Source organism: Eubalaena glacialis, chromosome 3 (assembly GCF_028564815.1).
Source record: "Eubalaena glacialis isolate mEubGla1 chromosome 3, mEubGla1.1.hap2.+ XY, whole genome shotgun sequence".
Lineage (NCBI taxonomy): Eukaryota > Metazoa > Chordata > Mammalia > Artiodactyla > Balaenidae > Eubalaena > Eubalaena glacialis.
Window position 1 is genome coordinate 157,377,982 of NC_083718.1, and position 16,939 is coordinate 157,394,920.

A 16,939-nucleotide genomic window follows, 5' to 3' on the forward strand; every position below is an offset into this window, starting at 1 on the left:
GCAGAGTATTACAGATTAGAAGAGGTGGTTAAATAAAATGTTCTGAAAATAGAAAACACTGGGCATATATGAGGGATAGGGAATGAACCATTCTGATTACCTGGTAGCACTGGAAAAATATCAGGACTGAGGGTCATTATCCTAGTGTTAATGAAGCTTTCAGGGTAGATAAGATCTCTGAGGGAAAGAGGATAGAAGAAGAGTAAAGAATGGGACAATAAGACTTGGGGAAATACTTAATATTTCATAAATATTAGGAAAATAACACAGTCAACAGGATTAAGAAATTGTAATTCTGACATAGAAAAAATCGTATGCTATCACACATCTGGGTGGGTGAATTTAAGATGGCAGCCGGGGTTGTCAGCACTTGTCAGTTGCTGCCAATAGGTTGAGGGAAATAACTGAAAAGAGGGGATTTGGACCTTAGCAGTTGGAAAGTTTTTGGTGACCTTTGAGTTGAGGTTTTAGGAGAGTAGTGTAAGGCTGAAAAACAAGATTTCAGAGGATTCTGGAATTATGTGAGTGGAAGTGGAGGTAGTGGCACCTTTGAGACTTGACAGTAAAAGGAAACAATATAGGTGGTGGTAAAGTTAAGTGAAAGGGTGAAGAAAATCTGTAGGAAGAAGTCACTGGGGACAACTTGAAATATACTTGAAAGGTCATTAAAGGATCATGGCCCAAGAAGAAATGAATGGGAATAAACTGATTGACAAGTGGAATTATTTTTGAAAGGGGTTTAGGATACTTGTTCCTCTGATGTAGAAGGAAAAGAATGTGAATTCAGTCAAGAGAGCAACTCCTATAAAGAAAGAAACTGTAGCATGGAAATTAACAGCAGGGCTTTGAAGTGGACAGATGTGACACTTTGCTCCTTCTTTGTGATACAACCTTGGACAAGTTTCTAACGTTCTGAGTCTCAATTTCATCATATAAAATGGAGGTAGTAGTGCCTGTCTTTTAAGGGTTTTTTGAGGAGTAAATGAGGTACTTGTAAGTGGTAATAAATGGTGGCTATTATTATCAGCATGGCAGCATACCTTTTGTTTGTTCCATTCCTTTAGAGTTTATAAAGTTTTCGTAAGTGTTAACTTCATGTGAAATGTCTGCAAGCATTCTGTTAGGCAATAGAAGAAGAGTATAATAATGAGTGAGACAAAGTCATATCCTCAAGGATCTTAGAAGTCTTTTGGGGGAGAAGTGACAAGGATAAAAGTCATAACACAGAGCTTAAGATCAGTTTAGCCCTGTTGTGTAGAACTGAGTTGAGGATAGAATGAAGATAGGAAAACTAATGTAAAGTCTGCTGTTAACTATCCTTGCAAAAGGTAGTGAAGCCTGAACAGGGATGATGCAAGTGAGCAGAGAAGGGAGGTGGTGATGGCACACAGTGGGAAGCAAATCAGAGGAGGAAAACAGGACACTGAGCATTCATCCCCAGGAAACTGGGATAACTGTGGCACCATTTCACTGAAGTTAGAGAAGAGAGAAAGCAGAGTTTTCAGGAAAAGTTGATGAGAGTGGTTCTGGGACCCTTGAATGTGAGATGTTAGAGGAAAGCAGAGATGAGATAACTAGTAGGCAGATGTAGATTTATCCATTCATTCATTTTCTCTACGCATTCAACAGTTATTAAACATCAAGTATTTGTGTATTTAAAAGCTATATGCCACTAGAGTCAGAAAAATAATCTCAAAGAGTTGCTGTCTAGTGAAGAGACACATATAAAAAATAATTGTACTGCCCTGCCTGGAGAGGGTCCTCAGAGCCTTTACAGATGAGGTCATATTTGAACTGGGTTTGTTTGTTTGTTTGTTTGTTTAATTTTATTTATTTATTTATTTTTGGCTGTGTTGGGTCTTCATTTCTGTGTGAGGGCTTTCTCTAGTTGCGGCGAGCGGGGGCCACTCTTCATCGCGGTGCGCGGGCCTCTCACTGTCGCAGCCTCTTTTGTGGAGCACAAGCTCCAGACGCGCAGGCTCAGTAGTTGTGGCTCACGGGCCTAGTTGCTCCGCGGCATGTGGGATCTTCCCAGACCAGGGCTCGAACCCGTGTCCCCTGCATTGGCAGGCAGATTCTCAACCACTGCGCCACCAGGGAAGCCCTGAACTGGGTTTTGAAGCGGCAAAGGAACGAGAACTACCATTCGTTGACATCTTACTATGTTCCAGGACATTCACTAGGCCTTTTACATATAACATTTACCTTAATCCTAGGATGTAGAAAATTATGTAATATATGAGGTTACATTGCTAATAAAATTATGGAGTTTGGGACTCTAAAACTAGGTTTGTCTTAACTTCAACTAGGGCTCTTTCCACTGCCCCAGAATGCTCCCCATCTTGAAGGATAAAAAGGAGAGAGGAGGATGAGAATTCTGGTTTTAGAGTCAGACTTCATGCCACTCTAAGTACTTGGAATATAGTACTGACGTATCCTAACTAGTCAACAAATGGTAGTTTTAAAACAGTAGGAGAGGGACTTCCCTGGTGGTCCAGTGGTTGGGAATCCACCTTCCAATGCAGGGGATGCGGGTTTGATCCATGGTCGGGGAACTAAGATCCCACATGCCACGGGGTAACTAAGCCCATGCGCAGCAACTAGAGAGAAGCCTGCGCGCCACAACGAAGACCCAGAGCAGCCAAAAGAAAAAAAAAGAAAAAAAAACCAGTAGGAGTTTGTTAGGGAGCAAGTAGGTGGGGCATTCCAGGCAGAGGAACTATTTGTTACCAAAAAAAAAAAAGCGGGGGGGGCGGCTTCCTTGGTGCGCAGTGGTTAAGAATCCGCCTGCCAATGCAGGGGGCACGGGTTCGAGCCCTGGTCTGGGAAGATCCCACATGCCACGGAGCAACAAAGCCTGTGCGCCAGAACTACTGAGCCTGCGCTCTAGAGCCTGCGAGCCATGACTACTGAGCCCGCGTGCCACAACTACTGAAACTCGCATGCCTAGAGCCCGTGCTCCGCAACAGGAGAAGCCACCGCAGTGAGAAGCCGGCGCACTGCACAGAAGAGTAGCCCCCGCTCACCGCAACTAGAGAAAGCCCGCGCGCAGCAATGAAGACCCAGCACAGCCAAAAACAAATAAAATAAAATAAAATAAATTTAAAAAAAAAAAAAAGGCAAAACATGCCATGTCTGGGAAAAGACGAGTGGATGGCTGGTAGTTGGGAAGTGGTGGGGAGAAGTAAGACTAAAGCCAAATGTTGGAGGTCTTTATAAAAGCTCAGGTGAGAGTTTAGGGGTCACATTAGCTCCATGATTTTAACAATTTGATTAAACAATTACAAATAACTAGTTTTTCTAATGAAGTTCACCTAGGAACAGATTGCAGTAGAAGAGCACTGAGTATGCCTGCATCCACTGAATAGACTGAAAGGAATTCAGGAGGCGAGAAGAGAACGAAGCATCAGGGAATTGAGAAGGGAAAGAGGGACAGGTTCAGAAAAGATAGGTAACAAGTAATCTCTTCTACAAAAACAGATTTTTTAAAGCTGACCATTGAATGTAATATGAAGACAAGATTTTTGCTTATTTATTGAAAGAGCTGTTTCATTAAAATGGGGATAGAGTTGAGTGTTGCAGGGAATTAAATAGTAAGAATGAACAAGTGAAAGCAGATACTGATTTATGCAGAAAAGTTTGGAAATAAAAGGATTGTAGTAAAAGGGAAAATATATCTTTGGTTTTTTTCCCCTTAGCTTCAGTAAGGTGGCTTAGCATGTTTGTAGATAAAATGGAAGAACTTACTAGAGAGAAGGAGATTAAAGATACAAAGGAGAAATAATTGATAAATTCATAAAGGAATGAGAACAAACGGATGTAGAATGGTAGAAAGGGAGGGGGACCTATCAAAGGAACTTGAGATGCAAAGGAGAGAATTGGGGAGAGTTTGGATCCAGTGACGACATTTTTTTTTTTTTTTAATAACTTCATTTTATTTTTAAATTTATTTTTGGCTGCATTGGGTCTTCATTGCTGCACGTGGGCTTTCTCTAGTTGCGGCAAGTAGGGGCTACTCTTTGCGGTGCGCAGGCTTCTCATTGCAGTGGCTTCTCTTGTCGCGGAGCACAGGCTCTAGGCGCGCGGGCTTCAGTAGTTGTGGCTCACGGGCTCTAGAGCGCAGGCTCAGCAGTTGTGGCACACGGGCTTAGTTGCTCCATGGCATGTGGGATCTTCCCAGGCCAGGGATCGAACCCACGTACCCCGCATTGGCAGGCGGATACTTAACCACTGCACCACCAGGGAAGGCCTGGATACAGTGACTTCTGACGTCAGTCCAGTAGGAGAAGACAAGATCATTTGAGGTGGAGAGTTGAGGTTGATTTGGAGTTAGGAGAAAAGGAGAGGATATTTTAAAAAGAAAACAGCAGCTGATATGTGATTCACTTTAGTGGATTCGTTTTTTTTCCTTCCTTTATTGATTGATTGACTGAAGTGTGGTTGATGTACAATATATAAGTTACAGGTGTACAATATAGTGATTCATAATTTTTAAAGGTTATACTCCATTATTCCTCCTGGTGTACAATATATCCTTGTAGCTTATTTTATACATAATGGTTTGTGCCTCACCTTAGTGGATTTCTACATATATAATTTCTCTAATAAAGGGGGTATAGGGCATAATGGTTTTCTCTAGTGAGCAGCCAAACACTATATAATATAGTGTTTGAATTAACTGAAAATTAAGTTTGAATAAAGCTGGACAGAGATGTCAGTACCCTGTTGCATGTAACACTGTCTGGTAAAACTATTGTACTATGTACTACTGTATCGTACTCACCTGTTTCTGTGCCCTGAGGTGGCAATATTAAAAGAAAGACAAGGCATCTGGTGACCTTCTGCAACTCTGGGAAACTATTGTCTTTAATATTTAGCCTGAATAAGCAGCCATGTTTAGATTTTCATCAGCGCAAGAAAAAAATTAATTTCCATTCCAGTTAGGTCGTTGTCTCTTTTATCTGCGGGCATGCTCTTTTTGGAGGCATTGTGGAAAACAATATTGTATCCTAGTTGAGTAACCTTGGACAAATTACATAGCTTTCTTAATGTTAGTGTAATTCTCTGTAAAAATTTGACATAATTATACCTGATTGGGTTAAGAATTAAATAAAATAGATCAGGCATTTGGTACATAGTAGATAACTCTGTCAAGTTTATTCCTTTCTTTAGCCTATAGTATCTTCTTTAATAACAAGAAAGAAATCCTTTTCACTCAGACCCTTCCTTTGTCCTAGAGGTCTCTTGGTTCTAATTGTTTCATTTTGGAAAAACAGACTTTTTTACTTTCTTTAGCCTCACTCCATTGATGTGCCTCAGACAAGAGTGATTGACTCAGGAAAAATGGAGTATTCCATCTACACTATGCTGCCATCATAGTTGGGGTCAGGGCCAGAGTGACAGAATGGGCCCAGACCCCACAAGGCCGAGCAAAAGAAGGGCCTCTGGACTAAACCAGGATTGTCCAGCCATTTATATTGCCCACCCTGGCCTGTAACTAGCCTCCTGCCATCAGTGTTCCTAGAAAACATCATTTTTCTGATGTGCTCTTTGGAGGCAGGGGTGGGGGGTTGTCAGGATTACATCAGAGGTTAACAGCACACTATAAAAGAAAACAGTTGCGGGGGTCAAATAAGTTTAGAAAATGCTGTGTAGTATATCTGCCTCTCAATTCACATATATAGTTAAGTGCTTTGAGAAACAGCACAGTAAAAGAAACCTGTTGTTGAACTATATTCAGCGTAGCATCTCCCAGGCTTATTGGACTAGGGCTCTGTTTCTGAGAAATACCTGTTAATATCCCATGGCTTTTCTGGTTCCTGTCTGCCTTTTTCCTTCAAGGTTATATACCTCCCAATTGTGTTGAGACAGGTGAACTCTTGAAATTCATGTTTGCACATAACATTTCACTCCTTACGATCTTACAGGCTGAGCTTCTGTCTGCATGCTGTTCTGACTGATTTGTTCTTTCTTCCCATGTAGCCCAGCGTGTGGAAAGCTAACAGAATGGAACACAAATCAGGATCCCTTTCCTCTAGCCGGGAGTCTGCTTTTACCAGTCCAATCTCTGTTACCAAACCAGTAGTACTGGCTGGTGGTATAGTTTTAAGCTCTCCCAAAGAGGTGAGTGAGAATAAAGCTAAGCAGGCTTTTCTAAAGTTGCCATTTCCCATTTACTTAAACTGAGGTAAGTGTTGTGACATGTACAGCTCTAACTCCATTTCCTTCGTAGTTATGCTTAGCTCAAAGTCATTTTTATACTGGTGATTCCCATTAGCATCCAAAGCTGGGTGGGGTCATTGCCCTTTGGTAAACCAGGGTTGGCCTGTGTTTGACTGGCGTTATGCTGGCGTCTGGAGAAAGATCGGAGAGATGCTATTTAAACCATCTGGTTTTAGCTGTAAGAACTCTGCAGAGCTGAAGTCTGTTTAAATGAAAAGGATAGTTTATTTTTGGTAAAAGAGTGATAAATAGGCTACGAGATTCTGGAAAGCAGTACCATGTAGAAGTGACCTAGAGAATCCCAGTACTTACTCTTTGCTGTCAAGAGCAACCTATTTGTGGTATTTGCCCAGAGCCCCGCCAGCACCACTCCTCCAATTGAGATCAGCTCCTCTCGTCTGACCAAGTTGACCCGCCGAACTACTGACAGGAAGAGCGAGTTCCTGAAGACTCTGAAGGATGACCGGAATGGAGACTTCTCAGAGAGCAGAGACTGTGAGAAGCTGGAGGATGTAAGAGCAAAGGGTTTTTCTGGGGCAACATAAGTGTTATTCTATGTTATACATGTACTTTTTGTTCTTAAGGGAGAAAGATGTACATTTTTAAAATGACAGATTTGTCTGGAGGAGTAACAGTCTGTGATAAAGTGAGTTCAGTTCTTTGTTCAGCATATTTCAAATTAGGGCTCATTTCAATGATAGCTGCCTTGGGACTTAGTGCTCTTAAACAGGGCAGCACTGCTTAAGCCTTGAATTGAAGTTCGTAAATTATAGAAGCTTTTTTAAGGATTATATATATATGTAATATTATATATATATATTATATAATAATATATAGTATATTATAACGTAATATAAATACAGTATTTATTTATTTATTTATTTATATTAATATTTATTTATTTATTTTGGCTGCTCCAGGTCTTAGTTGTGGCATGCAAACTCTTAGTAGCAGCATGCAGACTTCTTAGTTGCGGCATGCAGGCAGTATCTAGTTCCCTGACCGGGGATTGAACCCGGGCCCCCTGCATTGGGAGCACGGAGTCTTACCCATGGGACCACCAGGGAAGTCCCTTTAAGGATTATATTTAATTCTAATATAAGAAAATCTGACGAACAGAACCGTAAAACAAGAGGGTTTCTTTTTGGTATCCTGCAACAGGAAGGTTAGAGTTCCCTGTCCAAGAGGGGTAATGGCAGCTCATTCGTATTATCAGGAAACTTGTAAGTTTTGGTCGCCTTGGAACTAGGGTAGTTGTGCTCCCATCCACATTCTAGTTAGGGAAAGGACAGAGCCAAAAACCTGAAAAGGGATGTCTTTCCCTTTTTTAAATGCTTTCTTAAAAGCCACCCCTGCAATTTCCACTTACATTTTATTGGCCAACTGTCAAATAGCCACTCCTAGCTGCAGGGGAGCCTAGGAAAGTGAACTTTTTAAAAGCTGAGCGCATTGGTTCCTTAGTCCAAATCAGTAAGGAAGAATAGAAAATTGATATTGCATAGGCATCTAGTAGCTTCTGCCACAGTTGACATAACCTGAAGTTAAGATGATAGCCAATTAGTATCCTTTGGAAATCTTATTAGCAAGGTGAGCAAGTTCTCGTTTTTAAGGGGAAAAAAACTATTGGCTGAGATCCTCTTCTAGAAAGCATTTTCCTGGGTTCTGACTTCTTAATCTCTTAGATTGCTTATCTTGCCCCAAAGGAGTATTAAACCAAATATGTCCTTCCTTTCCTTATTGCAGTCAGAGGACAATAGCACACCTGAACCAAAAGAAAATGGAGAGGAAGGCTGTCATCAGAATGGTCTTGCTCTCCCCGTAGAAGACGAAGGGGAGGTCCTCTCTCACTCTTTGGAAGCAGAGCACAGGTAAGTGAGGATCAGATCACAAGGCATGCTGTGTATGGCCTACAAGGAGTTTCAACACACTTAAGACATTTCAGAGTCCAGTACAGAGAGAAGTGCCCCCAGCACCACACCTTGTTCTCTCTGTGTGCCGCAGGTTGGCCTGTTGCCCACTGGGTATTCCTTTACAGACTCAGCTAGCGTTTTCACACCCTCCTCTCCAAGGCTTTCTTGTAGTTTAGTTTCAGACTCAGTTTACGGCTCCAGTTGGAAGGGGTGGGGTGGGGTGAGACCTGTTTCCTGGTGCTGTTGTGGTGGCCCCTTGGCCCCTCCTGGCCCAAGTGAGCAGTTACCACAAGACCCCTTTAAGGGGCCTTGGGATTCATGAGGCCCGAAGGTAATGGAGCTTGTTCTTTAAATGAGGGCCTTGAACACAGAGCCAGCCAAGCTGTGTGGGCAACTGGATGGCAGATGGGGCCTGCCAAGTACCTTCCTGAAAAGGGGCTCCTGTCCAGAGGAACTTTAAAAGGGGTCAACAAGATCACAAGGTTATGGAGTCCACAATGCCATGAAATTAAAAGAGAACTTAGGTACATGTGGCTATGTGCTAATTTGCTCACAGGAGACAAAGTGAGATTTCTTCTGTTTCGTCTGTGGGATAGTTTGACTCTATACTGCTACTTCTACCGTCCCTTCTCTATAGCTCTTATGCTCTCCAAAGACCAACTACGGAGATCCTCCATCTAATTCCAAGCACCTAAGTAGTCATAATTAAAGCTTATCCCACTGGGAAGAAAAGAAAAACCCAAGTTTCTTCTCTAACATCTAAGTGGGTACCATTGCCCCTGGGCTGGAAAGTTGTGGACTTCTCACTTATGCTTATATAGAAAAAAGGTATATTTTCTTTGCCTGACCTGCCTCCACCAGGTTATTGAAAGCGATGGGATGGCAGGAGTATCCTGAAAATGATGAGAATTGCCTTCCCCTCACAGAGGATGAGCTCAAAGAGTTCCACATGAAGACAGAGGAGGTATGTCATAAACTTTTGCTGGAGACCAGTTAATGACTAGGAGAGAAAGGAGTTAGGACAATATTGCCCTTAGGAAGCCCCAGTTTAGGGTGTGAGAAAGACGTTGAAAAAGAAAAGTTACTTAATAAGTTGCCATTGTAGAAATATGGAGGAGCATCTCATTCTGCCCAGGCCAGTGGTGGACACAAAAACCAGGTCAGTAGTTAGCAGATTTCAGAAAGCAGTATGTTATTTCATCCTGGAAGCTCTAACTCCTTATCAGAACCACAAGGCTGTATTCCCAAGGTTATGGGCTGAGCCCTTGGTCTGTGGCTAAGCAGGCTAACCTTCCGCTTCCAGCGCTGTGGTTTACCTCTGGTACTCCAGCCAGAGCCAAGAAGCCAAATAGCCTATCTGAATTTCTTCAGCAGATGCCTGGATTCTTTCTCTGAGTAAAACACTGCCAGGTCTCTACAACCTTCATGAAACTTACGTTCTGGTGGTATATATTTAAAGCATAAATAACAATGGTGTTAAAATCCTATGAAGAAAAGTATAGGTTGACATAAAGACTTTGCTACTCAGAACTCTGTTCCCATGTCATTGTCATCACCTGAGAACTTGTCGAAATAGGAAATCTCAAACTGTACCCCAGACATATTGAATCAGTGTGCATTTTAAAGAGATCCTTAGGTGATTCATTGGCACATTACAGTTTGAAAAGCACTGCTGTAAGAAATCTTCAGTCTCTTAGAAGGGTCCCCCTCTACATTCTGCCTAGAATTGAATTGAGGCCTGGCCTTTCCCAGGTCCCATGGGCCAGTGTAGTTACTGATGGTTGTCTTTTTCTTTCTTTCCCATGCCAACCACAGCTGAGAAGAAATGGCTTTGGGAAGAATGGCTTCTTGCAGAGCCGAAGTTCTAGCCTATTCTCCCCTTGGAGAAACACTTGTAAAGCAGAGTTTGAGGACTCAGACACGGAAACAAGTAGCAGTGAAACATCTGATGACGATGCCTGGAAGTAGGCATATAAATGCTTACTGTTAAATCTGACCCAGTAAACTCAGCTTGTGTGTTTAGGGGTTATACAGAAGAAATCGTTCTTTTCCTTTTCCTTTTCTTATGTTGTTGTTGAATACTTCATGCACAAGGGAAATAATCATATCCCAAAGAGAGAGCGAGCGATTGGCTTGTTAACCTTTTGTTGTTGTTCTTCCCTGTTATCTGCTTAATAGAACTTCGTGTGGTGGGAAAGATTTTTAAAACACACACACATACACACAGTGTATATGGGGCGATGCACAGGTGGGAGCTGGCAGGGCAGAGAGGAGGAGACACTGGTCTGCAGCAGCAGCTTCTACTACCAGCCCTTGGGGCACTCACCCCTGTGCTCAAGCAATCATTGTCAATGACAAAGTGACTATTGAAGTTATAATTGTATTAAATTAATGCTAATAATTTGGATATTTTATTTTATTTCTGGCTGCTCGGGTAACATTAGCCCTTAACCCAGCATATATGGTTTTTTCACTTTTTTTTTTTTTTCTTTCTGGGTACAGCTGTAAAATATTTGGATATAGGAAATGTTGTGTTATTCTTGCAGCCTTGATATTCAGGGTGGATTGTAAAATATACATTTTTGTGAGATTTCAAAGATTAAGATTATTTTGATAACATTATTTACAGATTTAAAAGATGTGGTTATCACAAGTCTGTTGAGGGGGAAAACTACTGCATAAAATAACTAACTTGGAATAAATATTTTGCATCAGTTTGGATTGTCTTGTGTAAGAAGTATATTTTCTTTAAAATTAGATGAGTGGATTCTTTTTTAGGGGAAATACTACTTTTAGAGGTCTGAGGGAAATCTGAATTCAGACACACCTGTTTCTCCTTTTAGCAGATATGTTTTTGATGCAGAAAAACCTGTGCAATAAACTACCAGTAATAAAATCAGAAACCCAAGTTTCCTTTCTGAAACTGTTTTTCAGTGCCCATGTATTTACCAGTGTGCCTATTTTAAGGAAGTCTGTGCCTCAATTTTTCTGCTAAATAAGAACATAGCATGTCCCGGGCATTGTGCAAGGCCCTGGGAATGCAAGGAGCACCCAGCTCAGTAGGGTTACATAAAAAATGGAACCTTAGGCCAAGATCTGATGGACAATTAGAAGTTAAACTAAACAACAGATACTGACACTGGCACTCTTCGGCCAGCCCTACAGCACATGGTCCCTACTGGATATAGAGGCCCGAGATCATGCTGTAACGGGAGACAAGCAAAGGAGTAACAGGCCTGACCACTTGTTAGAAGGGTAAAACTAACTTGTAGTGTAGGCTCCAGAAGGGGTAGAGACTAGAGGTAGAGAAACCAGCATGATAATTGCTAGATTCTGAAGGCTAGGAAGGCAGAGACCTTATGTGCCATAACGTACTGTAGTCTCTCCTGCTAGTAGTATAAGCAGTCCACATGTGAACTGTGGAAATGGTGGTTGAGACAGAACAGAAAGAACTATATCATATTTCATTGAGTATATCTGTTTTAAGACATTTTATGTACTAATAAGAAAACTTGACAGTTACGACACTCCATTGTGAATCCTGATTTTAGTGTTAAAATATGAAAAAATGTGCATCGTAGGATCAATGAAATACTATAAAATGAACTATAAATTGGAAATGAGAAGTAGGTTGACATAGAGATATCCTGTATGTTTGGTCTTCGGCTTGCCACTTAGTAGCTTTCTCAGAACAAATTTCTAAAAATGTACATCTTTTCCACTTGGAATTGAGCTGGACAATTGAGATTACATACTTTGAAACACTTTGTAACCTGCTGCTAGTCATAGCTTGGCCTTAACATACCGGGGAGCGGGGGCACCACTACCTGCCTTGTTTAGAAACATGGGGCTAGGTCAGAGCTCCTGCCTCTGTTGGATTCATATATTTGGGGGGGTGGCAGGGAAATCTGGTCAGCAGGAACGGGGCCTGTGTGGCCCCTGGCTAGTCCTGAGTGAAGAGCTACCTTTCTGTATTTGATTCCCTCTTCTGATTCATTGTGTTCTCCCAGAACTTTCATTCCTTCAGCTGTGTTGATTATCTTGGGGGGGGGGGTGCGGCAGGGCGGCGCCTCGGGGCAGGAACTAGGAGTTAGGGAGCCTTGGTGTGACTTGGTTATGCAAAAGATGTTACTTCCAGAGAGGCACCGTGCAAGGAAAAGCTTTTAGTCTACGGGAAAGACATGGTTTCCAGGCAGAATGCCTCCTCTCTCAGGTATTCCTTGGAGAATGACACTAACTTGGGTTACGTCCAGTTGGGCAAAACTAGAACGAACAAGATGACACTTCCCTGCCAGAGGCCATTAAATAACCAAGACGGAGTATGTGATATGGGCTCAGCTAGTTTAGGAGGCAGCTCTTTGCTCCCCTTTATTAATATAGGCAAGAAAACCAAGGTGTGGTGTTAGAGACTTGCCCATACTCATGCAATGAGGTGGAACAGATTTTATGACATCTTTTTCAAGCCAGGGGCTCCTCCCTAAGGTGACCAAGCCTTCCCGCTCACTCTCCAGACCTGCCCAGACCTGAGGTTGTTGCCCAGGGAGCTTTAGCTCCTCCCCAAACATAAACTTGACCCGGCAAACCTGGCCTTTCCTCTCTGCCTTTGGCTGTTTCATCCTCCTTTCCCTTTCCTCTGCCCCTCTGTCTTGTCTTCTGCAGGTCTTGGCTGGTATCAGGAAAGGAGTCCCATCCCATGGCCTCCCACTCCAGGGAGCCAGGGCTCCTGCCCTGTGGGTCCTGTGACATGGTTTTCCGTTCCTGGGCCCTGCTGGCCACCCACACTCAGCGCTTCTGCATTGGCCGTCAGCCCCGGGAGCTGACAGTTGGAGAACAGCCCCCAATAGCCACTGAACCACGGGTACCCAGGGTAAGGGCCTCCTCCATGGCCATGAGAGGGTACTGAAGTGATTGCAACTCTCAGAGGATTCCTCACCCCACACCCTGTACCCAGGTTGTGCCACAAGAACACCAGGGCCTCCCAGACCAGGAGGCCAGCAAATCGGCTCTGAAGAGGCTAACAGATGAGGTACACCTGGATTTCCCCACTGAGCATCCCCCCCAAACCTATAGATCACACGTGGGTCAGATTATCGCAACATAGAGATCGCGGGTTACTGTTACCTCCAGGTGCAGCGGCTGCGGCTGTACCTGCAGGAAATGCGACCCAGCATAACAGAGGTCCCCAGCGGGTCACAGGGGCCCTGGAGGCGGTCAGAGGCACCGACTCAGGGTCCCAACTACGAGGCTGCTGGGAGCCCCGGCGAGCGGCTGCGGGCGCTGCACCGGACTCGCGCAAGGCGCTTGGCAGAGACCAAGGCACAGAGCTGTGCCCTCGAGCGACGCGGCGAGGGTAAGGGAAAAGAGGGGGACTAGGGCCCACCCTCCCCCTTGGCTTGAGGTCGCCCGACCCGTTCTGATTTGATCTCTTACCCCCTCAGAACTGAGCCGGCACCTCCAAGGTTTGGCTTGGACCCGGGACGGGAAATCACGCATATTCAGCCTGGAGCGGGAGCTTCGAGAACTCCGGGCAGAGGCCGGGCGAACGCGGGGTGCTCTAGAGGAGTTAGGGGCGCACGTTCAGCAGCTACAGGCCAACCCCGGGTGAGGCCGACGAGCCGGATCCCGGGAGCTCCGAGTCACCGGCTGGCGGGGGGGCGGGGCCGGAGCGGGGGGGCGGGGCCTGGCCCGGCTGGACGCGCGAGGTATGCACCCGGTCGCGGCTGGAAGGCCGCGCGAGTGAGGTCGGGAAAGGGCGGCTCTGCCGGAGGCCCTGGGTCTAGGTTCTTGATTCCGCCCCCGCGCCGGCCGTCCTTCACCCCAGGACCCGGCTGAACGCCTTAAGAGAGGCAGAACTCTGTGGTCCAGTGCTACAGGCAAACCCAGGGACTCTGGCTGCGGAGATCGGGTAAGATCCGGGCCCCGAGGCGGGCACGGGGCAAAGCGCTGATCGATCCGGGAAAAACGCTTCTGCCTTCTTGTCCCCTACTCCCTAGGGCCCTGCGTGAGGCCTACATTCGAGGCGGGGGCCGGGACACCGGCGTTCTGGGCTGGATATGGCAGTTACAAGTGGAGGCGTCAGCTCTGGAGCTTCGGCGGTCGCGGACCCGCAGGGGTGAACATGAGGGGGCCAGCCAGGAGGACCTTAGCCCTGGGGAGAGAAAAGGGCGATGAGGGAGGAAGTCTTTGGCTTGGGAACCACTTGAGCAAAAACCCGAGGTAGAACACCTGTCTTTGTGGGGGTGCCTGGAATGTTAGCCGACTAGTCCAGCCTTGTCCAGAGAGTCCTAAGGCTGGAGAGCTGCTCAGAGCAGCTGGTCACCAGCTGTCAGAGGCGACAGGTCAGACTTGTTCAATCGCAGGAAGACAGGCAGGTGCCGCATTCAAGGAGCTTCTAGCAGTGGAGGCTGAAAATCGGCGCCTGGAGGCAGAAATCCTGGCTTTGCAGACGCAGAGGGGTGCAGGCCGGGTGCCCTGGGGTCAGTGAGCACCCAATTCCACCCCGCCTAGCCCTCCCCAGCAGGCCAGGCTCAGAGGAAGGGGTTAGAGGCACCATGCACGGGGAATAAGACCTGTGTCTGAGCCCCATCAGTCCGTGTCCATGCCTATCTCCAGGTGTCTGTATGGGTTTGGCTCTTGGGGGAGGGGTACCTCAGCCCAGTTACTTGCCGCGTCCTGCTCAAGGGCGCCCTACTCTTCCCCTGCACCTAGGGCACGGGGAGCCGAGACTTGTGGTCAATCCCAGCCCACGCCTGAGAAGGAGGGAAGATCCCCCAAGGCTCCCGCCTCCAGTGGCTCCCCCGCTGCCGCCGCTTCCACACTCCACAGGCATCCTATTCTTGGGTGGCGCCGAAAAGGCTGTGAGGACCCAGGGGTTGGGATGGGGCAGTTCTGCTCTGTGCAGTTGGGGGAGCATAGAACACCTAGGAGGCTATCTGGAGGAATTGACTCTTCCCCTGCAGTCGCAGCTTTCTGGAACCATGACCAGGAACCTGGGCCTGGATCCACACTTCCTCCTGCCCACAACTGACGTTCTGGGCCCTGCACCCTACGACCCTGGGTGAGGCCTGCTCCCTCCTTTGACATCCTCTGTGACTTGGTCACCACTGCTGGTTAAGAAGACCCACTAGGGCCAGCTAGGGTGGGGGGACTGGCTGGGGGTTGGGAGGGTGAGAGGACTTGGGTGTGTGTGCACTTGAGGCCTGTGTTTCCTAGGGCTGGCCTTGTCATTTTCTATGACTTCCTGCGGGGCCTTGAGGCTTCTTGGATTTGGGTGCAACTAATGACTGGCTTGGCCCGAGATGGACAGGATACAGGAGGGACCACAGCGTTGCCCCCAGCCCTTTGCTTGCCCCCACCTCCAGCTCCTGGGCCCATGGGCAACTGTGCCATCCTTGCCAGCAGGCAGCCTATACCCAGGTCAGTAGGTGGGGATTTATGATGTTGGTGCTTTTTGCCGCAATTGAGGCTTGTCCCTCATTCTGCTACATTTTCTCATCTGTATACAGGGCCACTGGCCCTGAGGGTCAAGTCCTAGGAAGGGAGCAGAGCCACTTCTGGCTCCTGACACCTGTTTTTGGTTGCTCTAGACTACGACCCTCACCATCAGTATCCTTGGTCTGTGAGCTGCAGGCCTGGCAGGGGCTGGCATGGGCTAAGGCACCACAGGCAAAAGCCTGGGCCTCACTGGTGTTATTTGACCGGGATCAGAGGGTGCTAAGTGGTCGTTGGCGTCTCCCACTTCGGACCCTTCCTCTGGACCCCAGCCTTAGCCTTGGGCAGCTGAATGGGATTCCCCAGGTGAGTGTGGAGGATGGGGACTGGGTCCTCCACGGTTCAGATGCAGTACCATTTCACCTCTTCCCAGGTAGGTCAGGCCGAGCTCTTTCTGCGGCTGGTGAATGCAAGAGATGCAGATGTCCAGACACTGGCAGAGATCAATCCAGCAAGTGCCCACGAGTACCAGTACCCACCTCTGGTGAGGGCCCAACTATAGCTGGGGACCCCACAGGTGTGGCTGATGTGGTTAATAACCAGCATTTGTTGACCACTATGTATGTGCCAACCCACTACTAAATGTTTTCTGTGGATTAACTCATGTGACCCTCACATATCCTATTAGGTATGTACTACTGTGTAAACAAATAAGAAAATCAGAGCACAAGGAGGTTAACTTGGTTCACAGTAAGCAGTTGACTCTAAGGTGGTCTGACGCCAGAACCTGTGCTGTTAACCTCTACATAAACCTTTTGCTAAGGATCTACCTTCTCCTTGTTCCACAGGTGCCCAACTCATCTTCACTGGAGGCCAGCTCCCTGGCCCCAACAGCTGGCTTTGTTGACCCCCCTCCTCCTGAAGACCCCCACCAGCAGCAGAGTCAAGCACAGAGAGGAGGGTTTGGGCCCTCAGCACAGCTTTGACCCACCCCCACTGGCTTTCTGAGTCCAGAAGAATGGGCGTATGAGTAGCTTCACAGGCACAGGACTGGGGCCTAGACTGAGGCCTGTTCTCCCATCTGCAGCTTTACTACTCCGTGTTCTGACAGAGGGTCTGGAAGCAAATACAGATGTGAACACATAACGTGAGCTCCAATCACAGCTCTACCATCTTCCACAAGTACTTGGCCTTTCTTATCCTTTTGTAAAAAAGATTGATGTGAGGATTAAACAGATGTCAGGTATTTACAGTATTGCCTGGCATATAAGAAAATTCTCTGAAAGGTGACTTGGAGACAGTCTTTCATCCAGCTAAAGGAACTTGATGAACTCATTCCTACCTGTTTTTTTTGCTAAAGCATCTTACCGCCCACT

At 46.2% G+C, this 16,939-nt stretch overlaps 2 protein-coding genes across 6 annotated transcripts in view; both read left to right on the plus strand.

Moving 5' to 3' along the window:
* Positions 1–10,948, plus strand: part of GPBP1L1 (GC-rich promoter binding protein 1 like 1) — a 55,914-nt gene extending 44,966 nt beyond the window's left edge. For all 5 annotated transcript variants that reach the window (XM_061184283.1, XM_061184284.1, XM_061184285.1 and 2 more), the window contains exons 8-12: positions 5,983–6,123; positions 6,576–6,734; positions 7,966–8,090; positions 8,994–9,096; positions 9,948–10,948. In XM_061184283.1, the coding sequence (XP_061040266.1) occupies positions 5,983–6,123; positions 6,576–6,734; positions 7,966–8,090; positions 8,994–9,096; positions 9,948–10,100 (681 nt within the window). In that variant the 3' untranslated portion in view covers positions 10,101–10,948. The remainder of the gene's footprint in view (positions 1–5,982; positions 6,124–6,575; positions 6,735–7,965; positions 8,091–8,993; positions 9,097–9,947) is intronic.
* A 1,854-nt stretch (positions 10,949–12,802) lies between these two features.
* Positions 12,803–16,808, plus strand: CCDC17 (coiled-coil domain containing 17). The gene is given in 14 exon segments (XM_061184287.1): positions 12,803–12,990; positions 13,054–13,158; positions 13,260–13,482; positions 13,571–13,733; positions 13,954–14,037; positions 14,126–14,244; positions 14,492–14,608; positions 14,841–14,989; positions 15,098–15,189; positions 15,345–15,548; positions 15,719–15,929; positions 15,997–16,107; positions 16,412–16,492; positions 16,494–16,808. Coding segments are annotated over 14 exon segments (1,902 nt in total). The 5' UTR covers positions 12,803–12,825; the 3' UTR covers positions 16,572–16,808.
* Positions 16,809–16,939: the final 131 nt, after the last annotated feature.